The sequence below is a fragment of the Pteropus medius genome, unplaced genomic scaffold (genome assembly GCF_902729225.1).
Source record: "Pteropus medius unplaced genomic scaffold, Ma_sr-lr_union100, whole genome shotgun sequence".
Lineage (NCBI taxonomy): Eukaryota > Metazoa > Chordata > Mammalia > Chiroptera > Pteropodidae > Pteropus > Pteropus medius.
In genome coordinates, this window is record NW_024344378.1 from 42,498,582 (window position 1) to 42,521,796 (window position 23,215).

The window sequence follows — 23,215 nt, forward strand, 5'->3', positions numbered from 1 at the left end:
AAATCTTTACATGGTTGAAGACTATTATTGGAATTGATCAACTTCCTCTTCTCATCTTCTCTACATGCTTTAGTAAAACAACAAGTTTAACACTCTTTTGTTTTGCTAAGCATTGTTTTTACAGGACTATAATAATTCATCCATTCACATAGATTTTTTCATTTACAACAAATAATTGTCAAGGAGAGGACATACAAAATCTGTGGTGTAACTTTGTGTTAGATCCCTATTAAACCCACCCTATACCCATATGCCTACATAGACACTTGAAGATGCTAAAGAATAAAAGCAATATTTTTTCTTCGCAGACAAAGCTGAAGTACAGAAGATAAAAATAAGATAACAGTTATGGCGAAATTTAGATTTTACTCAAAGATATTTGATGTCTTATGTCCTCAGAGTACTTAAGCTCCAGGATAAGCCTAAGGTTGCTATCTATGCAGCCAGTCATTATCCGTCCAGAATTTTATTTTCAATTCAAGGGTGTTAGCCTGCAGTCCTTCTCACCGAATAAATTTTATCTAATTTATTTCTCTTTTTCTTCATTAATACAGGATTGTTTTAAATTCAATTCCTATTCTACAAAGTATTATGTACACTTCTGGTATTGGAATAATATAAAGGGTTAACTCACTCAGCTCATTAAAAGGAAAAAGCAGTTGTTTACTCCTGAACATCATCACCAAAGAGAGAACAATATTATACTGTACAATACCACCTGGAACCACAAGGGAAGTTTAAGTATACAGGATGTAATTATTACGTGAGCTAGGATTTAGCCAGAACATTGAGTCTAAGACCCTATTTCCAGCACAGCTTGACAATATCTTAATTTCACAGCGCATCAACAGATATCACCTAAGAAACACATTAGAACCAAACAGTACTGCAACTCCTTCCTCAAGAGGTATCAACATGGTCTTCTGTGTGTGTGTGACACAGACCACCAACCCTCAATTACGTATATCCAGAAACATTCCATCCTACCTATTCAGAACAATACTGGACCCTATGTACAGTATAAAAATATACAAAATGGACAACATACCCTTGTGAAATCTATAAACCATTTAGAAAGATGACTTATGAGAATAATATAAAAATAGTATAACAGCTACCATTTAAACTAACAACACGCCAGATACTGTGCTAAGCCCTTTATATACTGATTCCTTTAGATATTTTAAAGTACTTAAGGCATATATGTACTTTATGCATTGTTTTGTCAAAATAGGCTGTAAGTTATTATTTTCCTAACATTTTAAAAGAACAAATTGCAGTACCCAAAGCAGTACCAATAATCTCACAAGATTTGGCTGACTACAAAGCCAAACTCTAACCTGCACTACATGGATCCTCAATGAATATATAATCAATCAGATGCTAAATTGTATTATACAGATAAAAGCTAAGAAGAAGAGTTTACATATTGACTATAATTTATAGGATAAAGGGTCATGAAGGAGGCTAAACTTCAGTTTAACTTTGAAGAATTATTAGTAATTAAATAAGTAAAATAGAAAGTAGCTAGATATTCTAAATGCCAAGTTATATAAACTTTGTGAAAAGGTCAGAAGGCAAGATTAGCATGCCATGATCAAGAAACAAGAGGAAGATCAGGGTACATGACATGTTTGAACATAGATGTGTATCTAAAGTATAATATTTTAATTTTACATACTTCACAACAATATTTAAATGTGCCTTAGTCTACATAATGTTCAATTCAACAATATTAGCTATAATTTATATTAAAGGACTTCAGAAGCCTCTGGAAAGGAAATGTGTCTTATAATGCTATTGTAAGTATTAAAGGTAGAAAAAAGAGAAAGGAATTAGAGTCTGGATTATCAAACTTTATTTTATTTTATTCCATACAATCAAAGCCCAAAGGAAATCTCTTGATTTATAACATCTCAAATTAACATATTAATCTGGGCTCTATATAATAGCTGAAGTTTGCTGTTGCCATTCCTACATAACATCAACCAGGAGGACAAAAACCAAAGAGTCCAAACAAATAAACTCTAAGATTGCATCTCCAGACAGCGAAAGCTAAAAAAGTCTCTATATTCGCTTGTTAATACTGCTTTGTCATTCATTTACTTCAGGCTGACTCATCCTGGAAAATCTACCACTTCATCTACCATGGCCGCCCCTCACATTTTCCAACTAAGGCTATTTTCAACATTAGTCTTTTTGACAGTAGTAAAATGGGGAGATGCTTGTGCCTCAACCTAAAATATAGCCCAAGGAATAGCTGAAGTGTAAGCACTCGATCTTTTAAAAAGACAAAAAGGAAAGAAAGAAAGAAAAGAAATAGCTAAACTCACACCTAGGAAAGAAAGTACAATAATCCCAAAAATAGAGGTACAAAAATACAGCAAAGTACTCCAGGAATCTCTCTGGCTTCAGGAAAGAAATCTCTCAAAATAATGTTTAAAACGTCACAGAAATGGACAGAAAATTTAATGAATGCGTCCAAGATAATAATTAGTCAATTCGATGGACATCCATAACTAATAGTTAAGGTACCATTGATATTTTGTGTTCGTTTAAAGAAATAGGTGGAAAATGAAATGTTAGAAGAAAACCTAAATAATACATAAGGTAAGGGGCAATCTGTCAGTCTTTGGCATCCAGGAAACCAAAGGGATAATCCTTCCTAAATTTGTAAATTAATTTTAATTGCTTGTAATCTGAGACCGAACAACAGCACCAAGTATTTATGGATCATTTGCCATGGGTCAGCTACTGTAGTGTAAGCACTACAGAGAACACAGCATCAAAGGTGACAGATGAGGCCCTGTCCTTATGGAGCTTATGTTCTATCACAACGAAGAATGATAAATATGGTTGGACTAGGGAACAAACCATGACTAATTCTCTAATACAAAGAATCATGCCTTATAAGGCAGAAGCTTTCTTGCTGAATTGCAATTTTTTAGAGATCTGAAACTTTTCCAATAGGAGAAACTTACTAGTGTGTGTTTGTTTAATAGATCTGGGGTACTTCAAAGGAGTAGAATGAGAGACAAAAAGGCAAACCCCACCAAGTCAGGGAAGAGCTAAAGTTCTGACAGAATCCTGCCCATTCAAGAAACACAACAATTCACTTGTGGCTTTGGTACCAAAGAACTTGGTTAATATTACAAATTTCTAGAAGTTCTGCTACATTCAAAAGCGAAATGAGAAGAAAACCAAATTTGCCTTTGTTATTCCCTGCCATCTCCCCCATTCACTATCTTCTTGTATCCTCTTTTATCTCCCTTTTACTAGTTTGAGATTTTTTTTAATTCTTCTAAAATCAATGTTTAACTTACAAGGTACATATAGTATAAAACCTAGTATAGATTACTTTTCCCCACTTTATCCCTCTCATCCCTATATTTGATCCCTAACTTTCTTTCTACTATCCTTCTCTTCCTGACCACTTTCCTCCAATTCCCCTTCTATCTTTTCTTGGTAGAAAAAAAAAACTGATCACAAAATATAGGGAAAGGTAGACTCTAGTAAGACAAAGGGTTGACAGAATATTAGATGTGCAGTTAAGTTAATTTCATAAGGATTTGTCCCTTTGAGTTTAAAAAATTGCCTTGTATGAATAAATTTCACTAGAACTAGAGCTGTTAGACATACACCTAGAAAATTGCAAAGATAAAGTTTTATACATTTTCTTAGCTGTCTGAAGTCTTTCAAGAGTCCTTTTGTTTTTGTATATATTGAACAACTGGCTTGGGGGAGTGGGGGGAGGGCGCTAGCACAAGCGAGAACTGACCTGTCTTTTGCCTCTCACCAGGTGCCCATTTTCAAATGTTTCTTTAAGCCTCAGGTCTGGCCTCTCCTAAAATTGCTTTCATACTACATGCCTAGAACTCCCCACTTTACTCTCTCCCCCGCCTGGCTCCCTGCAGGGCTATGGAGAATGAGACCAGGGTTTAAAAAAGGCCAGGTTTGGAGTCAGACTGATTTACCTTGGAAGCCCAGCTTCACGTCTTATTAGGCCAGTGACCTTCGGCCAGTGACTTAGCTCTTACGGATTTCCTCATCTGTAAAATGGTGTTCATAAAACCAACCCCATTATACTATTATAAGCATTTAATTATCTAATCCATAAATGTATTAATCACACTATGTGGCATATAGTTGTCATTTAATAAATAGCATACATGATTTATATATACATATACACCCCACGTGCCCATCTTTTTTCTCACATACACATGCAATTTACCTATCTGCCCTCAATGGCATTCTCCCAGAGTTCTGTCCTTGAAGCATTCCCATTTTTCCAAATTCACAATCAGCTAATGTAAGAAACTAATCACTGAGAATTTGCTAATGAGAAAGAAAAAGAGAAGAGGACAATGACTACTACCTGCCAACTCAAAATACCCCCTCGGTGGTAAAATATGGCTCTTGGAAACAAAACTGTACTAGAAATTGCATGGGCCAGAGCAGTGACTCACAGTATGAATATTAAGCAGCAGCATCTGGGAGCTTACTGGCAGTAGCTTTCAGTAACTGTGACTGCTTCCGTCACATGTGCTAATACCTAGGCCATCAGTGACTTAAAAATAGGTAAATAAATTTAAATGGATATTGTGTCCCTTTTTATATAACTTAAAGTATGTGCAAAGATATTGCATGTGCCCCAGAACATTCTACAAAACAAATATCACTCCTTGGAAAATAGGGCCATGGGAAGGTTAAATGCCCATGTTATGTCTGTGATAATGCAAAAACTAAAACACGATTCTCTTTTCAAGTCAATATTTCTAGACTATGTTGACTTCATGAGGTGTAACTAAATATAGAAAGTCCTACTTTGGAAACCCCCCACTCAAAAATTCCAAAATTTATGAAATTGGCAATGGCAATAGGGTGACACCTTTTGCCACACTAACAGGAAAGACTCTTAAGTAATGAACTTGGTGCCTGGCCATCCAAGTCAGCCACTTAGTCATTTTTCTAGACGCTATCCATCATTAAGCATCTTCCCAAATTTCATGCAACCTAATTTAAACATCTAACTGACTGTTCTGATGAGAATAAACATTCAATCAAAGTAAAAGCATGACAACCCTGACACCTAGTGGCTGTGAAGAAACTGGAGAGGCTCCAGCTTGGGAAAAGTAGCTCTTAGCTACTTAGCTACTATGTCACAAATACATAGAATTTAATGATTATTAATATTATAAAATACTAATTCTAAAAGCAAACCTATAGAAGTCTATTTAGGCTCTAAATTTATCTTGGTACCTATACAAGAAGGCGAAAAGACTTGCATTTGTAAAATATATTTTCCTTCAACCTTATACATTTATCAAATTTCTACTGAATCTTCAGAGATTAAACAAGGATTCTAAAGGTTGATTCGTATTTTGGCATATTTGTGACACTTTCTTTTAATTTTGTCTGTATAACTACATCCTTTTCCTGCTCTTCAGATGATTTTTCTCAAATATCCCCCATCTGGCCAAGCCATCATAGAGGTTCCACTTATGCCATTGAGGCATTCTTAGTCAAGCGGTAATTGTACCATCCCAAAGCAGACAATTTTTTCTTTTAGAGATTTATAAGGACACGTGGAAACCCCTACAGAGCATATCTAAAAGTAAGGACCACATGGAATGCTGCAGGAAGTCATGAACACAGCAGGTCAGCACAACACAGTACAACCTATTCCTGCCCTAAAGATTAGAAGATAAGTGTTCCCAGGCCCACCCGGACCTGACAGTCAGGGCAGCGGGAGCCTAAAGTGTTCTTCTCCACCATGAAGAGTTCCGACCCATACCTGCTGACGTCTGAAGGCTAAATAATCCAGATTTTCCAGATCCTTCCCAAGCTTCTGGTAGGTTTTCTGGAGGTCAGATTTGTTGGAAACATTTTTAAGAGAGTCAAATGTCCTTTGAAACTGAAATTGAAACAAAAGTAAATCATTAGGACAGCAGCATATTTTTCCTCAAATTCCTAACTAGCTAACACAGAAAGAGTTGACACTGAGCCTCAGTTTCCTCCATTCATAGTAGAGATAACAAATGCTAGCTAATTGCCCTTCAATTAAATAATAAAAGTTGATTATGAAGAATTAGAAACTGTATCCTAAATACAACCAATGTTATTGTATGAATGAAAGCCCATTTAGTCCTCATTTCAACAAAAGAGCATACTGCATTCAAAAAAAAAAAAACTCTTCATGCCTTAGCATACACTGCTACTTTTAAAAAGTGCAATGAATGTATAATTTCAATCATAATGAGGAAGTATTAAAAGAGCTCTCATATTCCAACCATGAAAATAAATTTATGTAAAAGTAGCTGCTTGCCTCTGAAGAAATATCTATGCAGAATAGGCACCCAGCAAACTTCAGCCAGGAAGATCGCTCAGATCTTATATTTTGAGAAGGTAGGAAAACTAACATGTTAATGATCAAAGCATATGTAGAATATTCAGCAAACATTTATTCATTTCTGCTTTATAACACAGATGAGTTACAAAATCAGTTCTGCTGAATCAGAGCACTTCTGTTCATTTTTAAGTCAGATACTAGATAAACACAAAGGAGACAAATTGCAGTGGATCACAGAATATTGTTCTGCTACTAATAATTAATTAAGCAAAGGGAGCTCACAAGAAATTGAATTCTTGGTTTATTTTAGTAAATTAGAACATACTTTGGAGGATTAGTAATTGAAAATGTCAAGTAATGTCATTTGCAAGACACGCATTTGCTCTCTCTTTATGTCATTTATTTCCCATATTCTCCCTGTTCCATTAAATAGATTTCTACAGATAGAGCCTTCACCATCTTAAACAAACCAGAACTCCACTGTGACTATGATGCTATGAGACAGGCTAATAGGATTTTACAGAATATAATTAAGTTTCCAAGGAAATTATTTGACCCTTACTATTTCAAGCTCTATGGAATAAGTCATATTATAATAGCATTCTACTGAATTAAATCCTTAATTTCATGAAAGCAACATGTTTATCTCAATCCAAGGTGGCAGAGGAAAAAGAAATGGGAAATAACAGTGCTAAGCTTCCACAGCAGGACAGTAAATTAAATTCAATAAGTAATCTTTTAGAACCCACTATACACAAGGCACTATGAATACAAAATACATTTCCTGCTCTAAACAAACTTCTGTACTATCAGGGAGACTAGTCATGAAACTCAGGAACGGCAAAGACTGACATTTGAGTGCCTGCTCAATGCCAGGTTACTTTATGCTTTCCAATTTAATCCTCACAGGTGCCACAGGATTTCCAATTTCTCTTCCCATTCTACCAGTAAGTAAACTGGGGCTCAGAAAGTTTGAATTGTGTTTTTACTATGTTTATGCTCTTTCTACTCTACCATTAACTCTAACACAATGCAAAGAAGTAAAGAGAGTGCAAAAAAGAAATTAAAGTAACGTGGCGAAACAGGAAAATCTCGTTGATACTAACTGAGAGACTGAAGCCACATAGAAGACACAAGGGAATTTGAGTTGGGCCTCAAATGACGAGAAGAATTTTCAGAGCCTTAAATGGGAAGCAATCCTATTCATCAGTTTAAATATACTCAAAGTTTGCTCATTTTCCTGTTTTGTAGCATAGTAAATAAATTTCTTTTAACATAATTTTAATGACCATTATATTAACTATTTATTATGTTATATGATCATTTCTGTGCCTTGCCCATTCCTTGATCCCTTCTCACCATGTTCAAATCAAAATAATACCAGATCTAAAATTCTAAACAATTTTATTTATAATTAATACAAACTATTTTGCCAATCCATCTGTGTAATTCTAAGCACTTTCTCTTCCCTAAGAAATATTAGCCCTACTTCTTAAATATTTCTTCTTCACATTTATCTTTGTGAACATTATACAACTCCAAATAGAAACTTTAGGGTAAACACATTTGTAATGTCTCAAAATAAGGAACATGAAAACCAATACTTCCAGGTAATATGTCCATGGCCAAAAAAGAAAGAAAATCCAGTAATGATATATCATCACAAGATGTTTTTATTAAAGGTCAGAGTTTGCATAATGTGGAGATTTTGTTTGAACTTTCATTATCAGGACTTATATCCTCCATTTATTGATACTAACTAGCTCAAAATACTCAAACTATAATAATTCATTCATTCAAGTAGATTTTTTCATTTACAACAAATAATTGTCAAGGAGAGGACATACAAAATCTATAGTGTAACTTTGTGTTAGATCCTTATTAAACTCAGTTTATACCCATCTGCCCACATAGATACTTAAAGATGCTAAAGAATAAAAGCAATAATTTTTCCTTTCAGACAAAGCTGAAGTACAGGAGATAAAAATAAGATAATGGTTAAGGTAAGATTTAAATTTTACTCAAAGATACTTGATGTTGACTTGATTTGAGGATTTTTGATTCTAATGGACCAGTATGCTTAATTATTGAAAGAGACCTCTTGAGATTTTCTACATTAGTTCAATCCATTGTAATTTTATTATATTGATTATTTCTCAAAACAAATGATCTCTCAGTTTAAGATAAGTTGGGAAAAGAAGCACAATTCATTGAAAAGATTTTAATATTCTTGAATTTTACCTGTTCAAAGCTTTGAGAGATAATTTAAAATAACCAAGAATCCCCAAATAACTTGTTGAACATTGAAGTAATCCTGTATTAATAGTTTTAATTCATTGTAAACCAAATTCAAACCTAAAGAAAAAAAGCCCAATGAATAAACCTGAACCCCAAACAAACCTAGGTATGTTCTAAAGCTGTTAAAATTGAATAGTAAAATGGTCTCTGATTGAGAAACAAATGCAAAGTCTGTCCTATTTGACTACCTTATTAAATATCACAGGGCAGGCAAGAATGAGAAGATGCAAACAATATCTCTTAGCCCGAAATTTGCCATAAAAATAAGCATTGGAAACACCCGTAGAGTGTTTTCTCATCAAATTCCTTTCTACTCAGGTTTTGATTAAAGATGGCAATGTAGGAAGAGCCTGAACTCTTCCCACAGACACATGAAATCTAGAGCTATATATGAAACAATTTCCTTTGAAAAAAAATCCCTAAAAACTGGCAGATACCTCTTCAAACAGGTAAATGAGACAGAAACCACACTGAAGCAGGTAGAAAAGGTGGAGACACAATCACTGTAAACCCCACCCCTGACACAGCAATCCACAATCAGGAAGAAACTCAAAACCCAGAGCATCTCCCTGAGTGCAAGGTTTTTACCCCACATCAGGCACCCCATCTTTAAAACTGTCACCTGGCTTTGAAGAACAATGGGGATCACACCACAAGACCCATGGGACTTCAGTGAACTGAGAAAAGGTTTTTAAAGGGCTCACATGCAGACTCAGTCACCCTAGGGCCCAGAGCAGAAGCAGCCCCTTGAAATGTACCCCAACTTTATGTGAAAAAAGACTCGTTTGCTAATTTTATAGCATTGGACTAAGGGGCAGAGGCCTGCTGAAATACTCTCTGGGGACAGAGGCTGGTGAGTACCGTTTTCCTACTTTTCCTCTGCCCTTCTAAAGCCTGTAGACATCATTTCTTTACTTTTTTTTCCTTCTTATTTTTCCTCTTTTCCTTTTCTTTTTTTTTTTCCCCCTTTTTTAGTGAGTGCCCTCTTTACATCTCCCCTCTGCTTTGCTCCAGCCAATGGGCACCATCTTCACACTCTTCCTGTTCCACACTCCAGAGCACCTGTATCTCCCAGAGAGGAGATTCTATACATGCCCAGTGTCCCCGGTTTTGTGCCTGGTGACCCAGTTTTTGCAGCTGCCACAGAGGGGACACTTGAAGCTCTGGAGAACAGGGAGGTTTACGTTCCTGGGTCTCATGAAACTAAGAATTGGAGAGACAATTCTTGGCTACCATTCCCAAATAGCATATGGAAACACATCCCCTATCTTTCTGAGAAAGAGACATATTTGCTTGCTTATAAGCCTTGGACCGAAGGTAGGCTTCTGTTTGCACCCTTATGGGGCCTATGGAGGTAGTCTTATGAAACGGAGGCAACTGAAAGCAATTTTTTGCACTCTTCCTCTGTCTCACCCCAACTCACCAATATCTTTCAGAAAGGATCTTATACCCTTGTCTGGTGCCCTAATTTTTGTGGCTGTTGACAGAGACATCTCTAAATCGAGTGCTCTGGTGGCCAGTGGGGTTTATGCTCATGGGTCCCATAGGACTGTAACCAACAGAGAAAGAGTTCTCAAACATATATCACCCTGAGGGTTCAGCAAGAGGCAATAGAACCAGTAGCTCAGTCTTAATGTGAAAGATGCCTATTAGTTTATCATCATAGCTGCAGCCTGTGGGGCAGGCTTCTAGTTAAACACACATCTAAGGGCTGACTATAAACCTTTCCTGAGACATTGCAGGGCAGACGCTATCTTGGCACTGTCCCTCTGCCACTCTCCAGAGCACCCTCATCCTTCATAAGGGAGTTCTTTTATGTGTCTAGTGCCCCAGTGTTTATATCTGGTGCCCTGATTTGTATGACTACAACCCAAGGGATTCCCCTTGATTGCCTGGCTTTTGTGCCCAGGGGGCCTGTGTTCCTGGGTCCTAAGGGAATGTAACAATCATAGCCACAGTTCTTGGCAAGCTACCTCCTCCAAGGCACTGCAAAGAAAGCAGACTGAAACATACTACAGCTTTTCTGTGTAAGAGGTCTACTTTTTTGTCTTGGAGCTTCTGCCTGCACGCATCGAGAGGCTACAGACGTGGTTCTCAGAAAACATAGACTAGGGGACACCATCTTGTGCTCTCCCTCTACCTCACTACAACTCACCAGTATCTCCCAAAAAGGAGATTATATACTCATATAGAGCCCTGATGCAACTGCCACCCAGGAGACACCTCCAGATCGCCTGGCTCTGGTGGCCAGCAGGGCTTATGGTAGCAGCACCAGAGGACTATATACATTTGCATTCTTTGAAAGCTGCTGCCTAAGGGTCTGGCTTCCAATCTAGGTTCTGATTGAAATCCTCCCTTCTGGGACACTGACTGGTCTTGGCAAACCCTCAAGTACTGGAAGTTATGAAAAGTAAAATAGGATGTTTGAACAATAACAAAGGTTAGAGAGACTAAGAGCTAGGGAAGGGTCGAACGATAAAATTCATCTCTTACACAAGGCCAATACTTCAAGACTAAGAGAGGCGACTGTTTCACTTAATGCATAGAAACAAATGCAGAGAGTCAAGCACATTTTTTAAAAAAAGAAAGAAAGAAATATGTTCCAAACAGAAAAAGTTAAAACCTCAGGAAAAAACCTTTTTGAAACAGAGATAGGTAATTTACCTGATAGAGAGTTCAAAGCAGTGGTCATAAAATTCATCATCAAACTCGGATAAGAATAAATTAACAGTGAGAACTTCAACAAAGAGATAGAAAATATAAGGAAGTACCAAACAAAAGACATGGAGTTGAATAATATAATGCAACAGTCCCTCCTTATCCATGGAAACTACCTCCAGTGAATGCCTGAAACCACAAATAGTACCAAACTCTACATATATATTTTTTCCTTACATATACATATTTCTAATAAAATTTAATTGATAAATTAAGCACAATAAGAGATTAACAACAATAATTTTTAATGAAATAAAACAATTATAACAGAATACTGAAATGAAAGGTATATAAATGGCTTTGGGACCATTATTACGTAAAAGAAGGATTACTTGAACACAAATACAGCGATACCATGATGGTTGATCTGATAACCTAGATGGCTACTAAATGACTAACGCTATAGCATATACAGCATGGATACACTGGACAAAGGGATGATTCACATCTGGGTGAGACAAGATGAGAAAGCACAGATTTTGTCACACTATTCCGAACAGCATGCAATTTAATATTTATGGATTGTGATCTCAAGAAATAGGAGAATAGGAGTGATGTTAGAAACATGGCAGAGTGAGAGACATCCCCAGATCTCTCCCCTTGAAACAACAGTAAGCTGAACATTTAAAACTCAACAAAAAACACCCCAACTGCACACCACCATGTCTGAGTATGGTATCTGCGCATAAGAGTACCACAGGTCAGAACCCTGGGTGTCCGGTTGTGGACTGGGAGAAACAAGGAATCTGACTCTCAAAGCTGGAGCTCCCTGTAGGAGGAGGGGGAGGGGAAAAGGTGTTGCTGGGAGTTCCATTCAGCTGGCGGCACTGCACAGTCATCAGGGCAGAAAGCAGAGAAGTGGGGATGGCAGAGAAGTGGGACAGCAGAGATAAAACAGCTAATTTTTACCTGCCACAGTTGCAAAACCCAGGCTGAGCCAAATCCCCATCCCCCAACCCAGAGAGCCCCTCCAAGACTGAACACCACAGAGCCCCAGGGGATCTGAACAAACACTACCAAAACTGTCGCTAACACTGTCAGTGACTGAGACTGAGGGTAGTGAGCATGATTAAATATCTATAAGGAAAAAAAAGGCATCATTAAGGCTTTCTATAAAGCAGAGATCCAAGAGGCTTAGATGCCATCTACTGGAAAACAAAAGAAAAGTGCCTTCTTTGCAGCAAGCTAAAGAGAGACCTTTATATAATAAATCTTCTTTCTAGGAAAAAAGCTCAATACACTTCTATTAATGCCCAGGCAGAGAAATAGTCCATTAAACACCATGAACAACCAAGGTGACAAGGCAGCTAAGAAAGAAAGAGAAAAATCTCCAGAAAATAAGCTTACAGACATAGAAATATGTGACTTAAATGACAGAGAATTCAGGACTGTACTTCTGAAAAAACTCAATGAGATTCAAAACAGCTCAAATCAACAATTTCAGGAATTGGAAAAACAACTAGATGAGCAGAATTATCAGGGCAGCCGGGGAAAAGAAGATGGTAACCTATAAAGGAAAACCCATTCAATTATCCTCAGACTTCTCAGGACAAACCTTACAAGCCAGAAAGGAGTGGAATCAAATATTCAAACTTAAATGAAAGGAACTACCAGCCAAAAATAATGTATCCAGCTAAGCTCTCCTTTAGATATGAAGGAAAAATAAAGACTTTTCCAGATATGCAAATATTAAGGGAATTCTCCCTTAAGAGCCTGCATTACAGGAAATATTGAAAGGGGTCAGCTCAACTAAAATAAAATGACAAAAAAAATACATAATTAGGAGTAAGGCAACTAGCAGACAGATAGAAGCAGAGAGTGCAACCCTTACTAAGAACAGGGCATTATAAGTTTAAACAATACAATTTGCTATAGCAAGATATTAATGAACGTTCAGCATACATAGGGACAAATTGAAACAACAATGACTGAAAAGGGGAGGATTCAAAGATCCAAATTTGCAACAGAGCGTGTAGATAAAGCAAGTGCAGAAGAAAATGGACGACTGTATATATATATATAAAATTGTCTTTTACATATTCATAATGGTAAATAACCACATGCCAAAGATTCAGAACTGAAATATATACCATAAAACAAGAAGAACCAGAGGCAAAACCCATAAAACCAAACCAAAATAAAAAAATAATAAAAAATTAAAAAAAAACACACAAGGACAAGGAAGCAATGGAAACATCGATCTACCAGAAAGCAAAAGATAAAATGGCTATAAGAAGACCTCATACTTAATAATCATCCTAAATGTAAATAGACTGAACTCACCAATAAAAAGGCACAGAGTTGCAGAATGGATCAAAAAACAAAACCCAACCATATGCTGCCTCCAGGAGACACATCTCAGCTCCAAAGACAAATATAGACTCAAAGTGAAAGAGTGGAAAATGATATTTCAAGCAAACAGCATTCAGAGAAAAGTGGGAGTAGCGGTACTAATATCAGGCGAAACAGACTTCAAAATAAAAAAGGTAAAGAAAGATACTGAGGGACACTTCATGATGATGAAGGGAATCATGCACTAAGAAGACATAATATTTATTAATATCTATGCTCCCAATCAGGGAGCCCCGAAATATGTAAAGCAATTACTAACTGAACTTAAAGGAGAAACAGACCAAAACACTATCGTAGTAGAGGCCCTAAATACCCCATTGTCAGATATGGACAAATCATCCAAACAGAAAATCAATAAGGAAATAACATCCTTAAATGACACATTAGACCAACTGGACATAATTGACATTAACAGAGCCTTCCATCTCAAAACAGCTGCTTATACATTCTTCTCTAGTGCACATGGAACATTTTCAAGAATCAACCACTTACTGGGACACAGAGATAGCCTCAACAAATATAAAAGGGTTGAAATCATACCAAACATATTCTCTGATCATAATGCTTTGAAACTAGAGATCAACTACAAAAAGAAAGCAGGAAGAACCACAAATATGTAAAGATTAAACAACATGCTACTGAAGAATAACTAGGTTAGGGAAGAAATAAAAAGAAAGATCAAGAGACACATAGAAATGAATGATAATGATAGTCCAACATATCAAAACTTTTGGGACATGCCAAAGCGGTCATAAGAGGAAAGTTCATATCATTACAGACCTATCTCCAAAAACAAAAATGAGTCCAAATAAATAACTTAACTCTTTATCTTAAAAAACTAGAAAAGGAAAAACAAAGGAAGCCTAAAGTCAGCAGAAGGAAAGAAATCAAAATTAGAGCAGAAATAAATAAAATTGGAAAAAAAAATAGAAAAAACATGCAACAAAGAGCTGGTTCTTTGAGAAGGTTAATAAAATTGACAAACCCCTGGCTAGACTCACTAAAGAAAAAAGAGAAAGGACACAAATAAACAAAATCAAGGATAAAATTATGACAGACACTGCAGAAATACAAAGGATCATACAAGAATACTATGGAAAAGTATATAACAAATTTAATGACCTAGAAGAAATGGACCAGTACTTATAAAAATACAACCTTCCTAGACCGAATCAAGAAGATCTGGAAAATCTAAATAGACCTATCAGCAGTATGGAAATTGAAACAATCATCAAAAACCTACCAAAAAGTAAAAGTCCAGGATCAGATGGTTTCACCAGTGAATTCTACCAAACATTCAAAGATTTAATACCTATTCTCTTCAAATTCTTCCAAAAAATCGAAGAGGAGGCAATACTTCCCAACTCATTTTATGAAGCCAATATTACCCTGATACCAAAACCTGGTAAAGATAACACGAAAAAAGAAAACTACAGACCAATCTCTCTCATGAACACAGATACAAAATTACTAAATAAGATACTAGCAAACCGAATACAGTAACATGTTAAAAATATTATACACCACGATCAAGTGGGCTTCATCCCAGGGCACAGGGATGGTTCAACACACACAAATCGATTAATGTGACACACCACATAAACAAATTAAAAAATAAGAATCATATGATCATATCAATAGATGCAGAAAAAGCCTTTGACAAGATACAGCACCGATTTATGACCAAAACACTTAGCAAAGTTGGTATAAGAAGAAAGTACCTTAACATAATAAAGGCCATATATGACAAACCCTCAGCCAACATTATACTTAATGTTGCAAAAAACTAAAAACCTTTCCTCTCAGATCAAGAACAAGGCAAGGCTGTCCACTATCACCACCGTTATTCAATATAACATTGGAGATCCTAGTAAGTGCCGTCAGATAAGAGAAAGATGTAAAAGGCATCCAAACAGGAAACAAAGAAGTCAAACTATCACTATTTACAGATGACATGATTCTCTATATAGAAAACCCTAAAGACTCTACAAGAACACTACTAGAAACAATAAGCAAATACAGTAAAGTCTCTGGATACAAAATCAATGTTCAAAAATCCATAGTGTTCCTCCACTCTAGTAATGAAGCGTCAGAAAAAAATAAGTGGAAAAAATAATTCCTTTTACAATTGTAACAAAAAGAATAAAATACCTAGGATAAATTTAACAAAACATGTGAAGGACCTATATAATGAAAACTACAAGACCCTATTAAAAGAAGTCGAAGAAGATACAAAGAAATGGAAAGATATTCCATGTTCTTGGATTGGAGGAATCAACATAGTTAAAATGACCTTATTACCTAAAGCATTATACAGATTTAATGCAATCCCCATCAAAATCCCATCGGCATTTTTTAAAGAAATAGAACAAAAAATCATCAGATTTGTATGGAAGCACAAAAGACCCCGGACTGCCAAAGCACCACTCTGCCCAACCTCAAATTATACTACAAAGGGACAGTAATCAAAATGGCATGGTATTGGCAGCAAAACAGACACATGAACCAGTGGAACAGAATTGAGAGTCCAGAAGTAAACCCATATTAATATGGGCAAATAATTTTCAACAAAAAAGCCAAAAACATACAGTGGAGAGAGGAAAGCCTCTTCAATAAATGGTGCTGGGAAAACTGGAAAGCCACCTGCAAAAGAATGAAATTAGACTGTTGTCTATCACTACACACCAAAATTAACTCTAAATGGATTAAAGACCTGAATATAAGACCTGAAACAATAAAATGCATAGAAGAAAACATAGGAACTAAACTCAAGGATGTTGGACTTAAAGAGGATTTTATGAATTTGACCTCAAAGGTAAGGGAAGTAAAAGCTAAAATAAATGAATGGGACTACTTCAAATTAAAAAGCTTCTGCTCAGCGAAAGAAATCGTCAACAAGGTAAAGAGACAATCAACCGAATGGGAAAATATATTTGCAAGGAACACCTCCGATAAGGGCCTAATATCCAAAATATACAAAGAACTCATACAACTCAATAACAACAAAAAACAAATGATCCAATCAAAAAATGGGCCGAAGACCTGAACAGACACTTCTCCCTAGAGGACATACAAATGGCCAACAAATAAGTGAAAAGATGCTCTACATAGCTAGCTATTAGGGAAATGCAAATCAAAACCACAATGAGATACCATCTCACACCTGTTAGAACAGCTATAATCAACAGGGCAAGTAATAATAAATTTTGGAGAGGATGTGGAAAAAAAGGAACCCTCATACACTGCTGGTGGGACTGCAAATTGAAAGTAACTGATGTGTCCTATGATAGATGACTGAATAAAGAAGCTGTGGTACATATATACAATGGAATATTACTCAGCAATAAGAATAGATGAAATATCGCCATTTCCAACAACATTCATGGACCTTGAGATGATCATGCTAAGCAAAGTAAGCCACACAGAAAAAGTTGAAAATCACGTGATATTAATTATATGTGGGGTATAAACCTAAAAGTAACAAATGAACAGGACAAACAAACAGTGTCTTATGGACATGGACTACACACTAGTGGTTACCAGAAGGTAGGGGGTAGGGGACCAGGGAGGTAGATGGGATAAAGAAGGTCAAATATGTTGTGATAAAAATAAATCTAAGTATGGGAGGTGAACATACAGTGTAAATACATATATGCCTTACTGTTAAAGTGTACGGCTGAAACTTATTGGATTTCATTAACCAATGTCACCAATAAATACATACATACATACATAAAAAGAGATAAGAGAATAAAATAAATAAGCTCTAAAAAACATGAATTATGTATTTCTGGAATTTTTTATTTAATATTTTCAGAAGACGGTTGACCACGCGTACTGAAACTGTAAAAAATAAAACTGTAGATAAAGAGGGACTACTGTAACTAAACTGAAAAGTACACTAGAGGGGCTCAACAGCAGACAAGATGAAGCAGAAGAATCAGGGGACTCAAAGACTAAAGACTAAACAGGACCTCACCCAATCAGAGCAGCGGAAAGATTTTTTTAAAAAGTAAAGATAGAGAAAAAAATGGCATAGATGATAGAGGCGCTGTTCATCTCTCTGGCGACCAAATCAAAGTTGTGACAGAAACAAGGACCAGAAGCAAGGAAAAATCACCTGAGATCTAGATGAACAAGCCATACGACTAGGGAGAAATCCAAGAAATCACCCTGCGATGGCAGAAGGTAGAACAGCGCAACGCTGCCAGGTGTCGAGCAGCTGAGTGAAACAGAGGCTGTGACGGCAGCAGATGCCTCTTAAAGCGGCCGCGGCCGTGAGTGGATTTTCATGGTGATGGACCTGTTCGCTCTAAGCACCAATGCCAATTCAGCTGCGTGCAGGGGGTGCCAGGGACTTACAAGGAGACATTGTCAGAGTGAGGGGCCAAAGCGAGTCTCACTCTGTACAGAAGTGCTGATGTTATCCATTGTTCTCTGTTGAGCCCTCCCCGCTACCAGTGCGTTGGACACAACGACACCATAGCCGTAAAGCCGTGAAGCCGTGGATAACAGAGGTCACTCTGCCCAGAGGATTCCCTGAAACCTCCCCTCCTCGAACTTACAGCCCCACCCAAGCCACATCCAGGTATATCCTCAGCAAATCAGGTGCTCCTTGCTGAGCATCGCCTAGACTCACACTGGAGGCAGCTGGCCTCGGTTTCTGGTGTGGCCTTTTGAGGCAACTATAAGCACAGCATCCATGGATTGCTTGTTGGATCTCAACAGGTGGCCCCTGAGGGGCAGAGGCTGGGGCTAAATTTGGCCTGCAGCTGAACCCCTCTCAGGACTGTACCACTGGACACCTACTGCACAAATCCACACTAATAAGACCAGGAAACTTAGGGGCTTTGCTTAGAATATAGAAACAGACATGGAAAGGCAGCCAAAATGGGAAGACAAAGAAGGAGAAACCATATGAGAGAACAGAACAGAGATCCAAATATAATGAAGTCAAGTAGTCTAACAGATGCAGAGTTCAAAATACTGGTTATAAAGATGCTCAATGAACTTTGGGGAAATGTAGATAAATTCAGTGAGAATTTCAACAAAGAGATAAAAAAAAAACATAAAAACGGAAATGAATACTATAAAAGGGAACCAGTCAGAAATAAAGAACACGTTATCTGAGATGAGAAGTATATTAAATGGAATAAACAGAGTGAATAAAGAAAAGGATCAAATGCCCTATCTAGAGGATGATAAAGCCAAGGACACACAGGCAGAATGGCAAGAGATAAGATGCCAAGGCTATAAAAATAATTTAAGGAGCATATGGGATACTATGAAGGGTCCAAATATCCATCTGATCAGCATACCTGAAGGAAAACAAGATGTTGAATAACTGTTTGAAGAAATAATGATGGAAAACTTCCCTAACCTAGTGAAGGAAATGGACATAAAACCTCAGGAAGCTCAGAGAATTCCAAAAATCAGGGATCTAAAGAGAACCACACCAAGACACATCATAATTAAAATGCCAAAGGCTAAATACAAAGAAAGAATATTAAAAGCAGCAAGAAAAAAAAAAACAGATAGTTACTTATAAAGGAACAGCCATGAGACTGGCAGCTGATTTCTCAAAAGAAACTATGCAAGGCAGAAGGGCTTGGCAAAAAATATTCAAGAGGATGAAGACCCAGGATATACAACCAAGAATAATTTATCCAGCAAAGCTATCATTTAGAGTTGAAGGAAAGATAAAGAGCTTCCCGGACGAAAATAAGCTAAAGGAATTTATCACCACCAAGCCAATATTACAGGAAATGTTAGAGGGACTTCTTTAAGAAGGAAAAATATGTACCAAAAACAGGAATAAAGAATAGCAACAACTACATTCCTATCAATAAGTACCTTAAACAGAAAAGAATTAAGTGCTCTAACCAAAAGATAGAGTGGCTGAAAGGATAAGAAAACGAGACCCCTACATATGAAAAGGAAGGAGTTGAAAAAAAATATTGCTATGATGGACCTAGAAGGTATTTAAGTCAGAGTAAGATAAACATTATATGATTTCACTTATATGTGGAATCTAAGAAATAAAAAGAACAAACTAATCAAAAACAGACTCACAAATATAGTGGACAATTTGGTGATAGACAGAGGGGGAGAGGAGTTGGGGTCTAGGAGAATGGGGCAAGAGTTAAAAAGAAGTACAAATTAGTAGCTGATGGATGGTCATGGGGTTGGGGAGCACGACATAGGAAATGCAGTTAGCATTAATACATTGGCTAGGTGGAGGGTCAGGGGAGGGAGGGAACAATTGGGGGGAATCATTTTATGAACTATATAGGTGTTTAACCAATGTACTGTATACTTGAAACTAATTAAAATAAATAATTTTTTTTAAGTGAAAATAGCTAGGGGGTTTATGAGACAACACCAAGTGCACTAACATTCACATTATAGGAGTGCCAAAAAAAGAAAAGAGATAAAGGGGAAGAAAATTTTTTGAAGAAATAATGGCTGAAAATTTTCCTAACCCGGGGAAGAAAATAAACATGTAGATCATGCAAATACATATAGTTCCAAATAAAAAGAACTCAAAAAGGTCTACACCAAGACCCATTAAAATTAAAATATGAAGAAGAGAATGTTAAAAGGAGCAAGAGAAAAACAACTTGTTATGTACAAGGAAACCCCCATAAAACTATAAACAAATTTTTTAGCAGAACCTTTGCAGACCAGAAGGGTGGCATGATGTATTAAAAATGCTGAAAGAAAAAATGTCAATCAAGAATATTCTACCCAACAAAGTTATCATTAGAATTGAAGGAGAGAGTTTTCCAGACAAACAATATCTAAAGTCGTCATTTCACTAAACCGGCCTTATAAGAAACCTTAGAGGGATCTTTTTAAGCGAAAAAGGAAGGGTGTAAATAGTTATTTTTAAAGCATATGTAAGTATAAATCTCACTGATAAATAAAAATATATAGTAGTGGTAGTGGATCAATCACTTATGAAGTTTGTATGAAGGTTAGAAGATAAAAGTAATAAAAATCACTCTAACTACAATATTTAGTTATAAGGGATACACAAGATAAAAGATGTAAAATATGACATCAAAAACGTAAAATGGGGAAGGGAGAGTAAATATATAGAGCTTTAGAATGCGTTCAAACTTAAGTCATTATTAACTTAGAACATTATAAATAGAAGGTGTTATATGTAAGCCTTGTGGTAACCACAAAGCAAAAAAACAAACAAACAAACAAACGATAGTAGACACACAAAAGACAATGAGAAAGAAATTTAAGCATACTACTAAAGAAAAGTCATCAAACCACAATCCAAGAGGGCAAGAGAAGAAAGGAAAACAGGATTACAAGAGCCAAAATACAATTAACAAAATGCACTGTCTATACCTATCGATAATTACTTTAAATGCAAATGAACTAAATTCGCCCAATCAAAAGGTATAAAGTGACTGAATAAATATAAAAAAAGACCCATCCATATGTTGCCTGCAAGAGACTCACTTCAGATGTAAGAACACACATTGAAAATAAAGAGATGAAAAGAGATATTTTATGAAAATGGAAGTCAAAAGAAAGCTGGGATAACTATCCTTAGACAAAATAGGCTTTAAAACAATGACTGTAATAAGAGACAAAGAAGGGCATTATATAATAATTAAGTGGTCAATCCAACAAGAGAATATAACATTTGTAAATATTTACCCACCCAGCAAAGGATCTTAATATATAAAGCAAATATTAACAAATCGGAAGGGAAAAATAGACAGCATTACAATAATAGTAAGGGTCCTTAATACACCCACTTACATCAATGGAGAGATCATCCAGACAGAAAATCAATAAGAAGATATCAGCCTTAAATGACATGTTAGACCACATGCACTTTACAGATATACAGAATATTCCATCCAAGAGGAACAGAATATACATTCTTTTCAAGTGTGCACGTGGAACATTCTCCAAGCCACCTAATATGTAAGGTTACAAAAGAAGTCTTAACAAATTTAAAATGACCGATATCATTCCAAGCATGTTTTCCAACCACAATGTTATGAAATTAAAAATCAATTACAAAAAGAAAACTAGAAAAGTCACAAATATATGGAGATTAAACAACATACTACTGAACTAACAATGGATCAACAAAGAAATTGAAAACTTAATCAAAAAATACCTTGAAAGAAATTAAAATGGAAATACAAATTACAAAAACTATGGGATGCAGAAAGGCAGTTCTAAGAGGAAAACTCACAGCAAAAAAATTCTTACCTCAAGAAATAAGAAAAATCTAAAAAAGAAAACTAACTTTACACTTCAAGATACTAGAAAAAGAACAAATAAAGCCAAAATTTAGTGGAGAAAAGGAAACAAAAAGGGCAGAAATAAATGAAATAGGACCTAAAAAGAAAAAGTAAAAGATCAATGACTAGGAGCTGGCTCTTTGAAAAAATAAATAAGTTGATAAACTTTTAGCTAGACTCACAAAAAAAAGACAAAGGACTCAAATAAAGTCAGAAATTAAATAAGAGACATTACAAGCAAATTCTATCAAATGTTCAAAGGAGATTTACTACCAATCTTTCTCAAACTTTTCCAAAAAATATAACACAAAACACCTCCAAATTCATTTTATGAGGCCAGCATTAACTGGATACCAAAATGAGACAAGGACACTACAAGAAAAGAAAATTATGGGCCAATATCTTTGATAAACATAGATATCTAAATTCTTAACAAAATACTAGCAAGTCAAATTCAAGAATACATTAAAAGCATCATGCACCATGATCAACTGGAATTTATTCTAGGAATGCAAGGATATTTCAAAATCTGCAAATCAATGTACTACAACATATTAACAAAATGAAGGATAAAAATCATATGATCATCTCAATGGATGGAGAAAAAGCATTTGACAAAATTCAATATCCATTCATGATATACTCTCAATTAAGTAGGTATAAGGAAACATATCTCAACATAATATATGTTAAGGCCATAGCTAACATACTCCACAGTGAAAGGCTAAAATCTTTTCCTTTAAAATCAGAATAAGACAAAGATGCCCACTCTCGTCACTTTTATTCAATATAGTATTGGAAGTCATAACCAGAGCGATCAGACAAGAAGAAGAAATAAAAGAATCCTAATTGGAAAGAAAAAAGACAAACTGTCACTATTTGCAGATGATGTACTTTTAAATATAGAAAATCCTAAAGACTCCACAAAAAAAAAACTGTTAGAACGAATAAATGAATTCAACGAAGTTACAGAATACAAAATTAATATACAGAAATCTGTGGTGTTCTTACACACTACTAATGAACAACAAGAAAGAGAAATTATGAAAACAATTCCATTGTTTTAGTTGCATCAAAAAGAATAAAATATCTAAGTATAAATTTAACCAAAGAGGTGAGAAACCTGTACACTGAAAACTGAAACAAATTGAAGGCAAAAATAAATGGAAAAATGTTCCATGCTCACAGACTGAAAGAATTAATATTGTTGAAATGT

The 23,215-nt window shown here is 35.9% G+C and overlaps 1 protein-coding gene across 1 annotated transcript in view; it reads right to left on the reverse strand.

Moving 5' to 3' along the window:
• CTNNA3 (catenin alpha 3) overlaps nt 1-23,215 on the reverse strand; it is a 1,416,183-nt gene that overhangs the window by 1,262,898 nt on the left and 130,070 nt on the right. Inside the window, exon 6 of the mRNA XM_039871928.1 lies at nt 5,798-5,917. Within this exon, the coding sequence (XP_039727862.1) occupies nt 5,798-5,917 (120 nt within the window). The remainder of the gene's footprint in view (nt 1-5,797; nt 5,918-23,215) is intronic.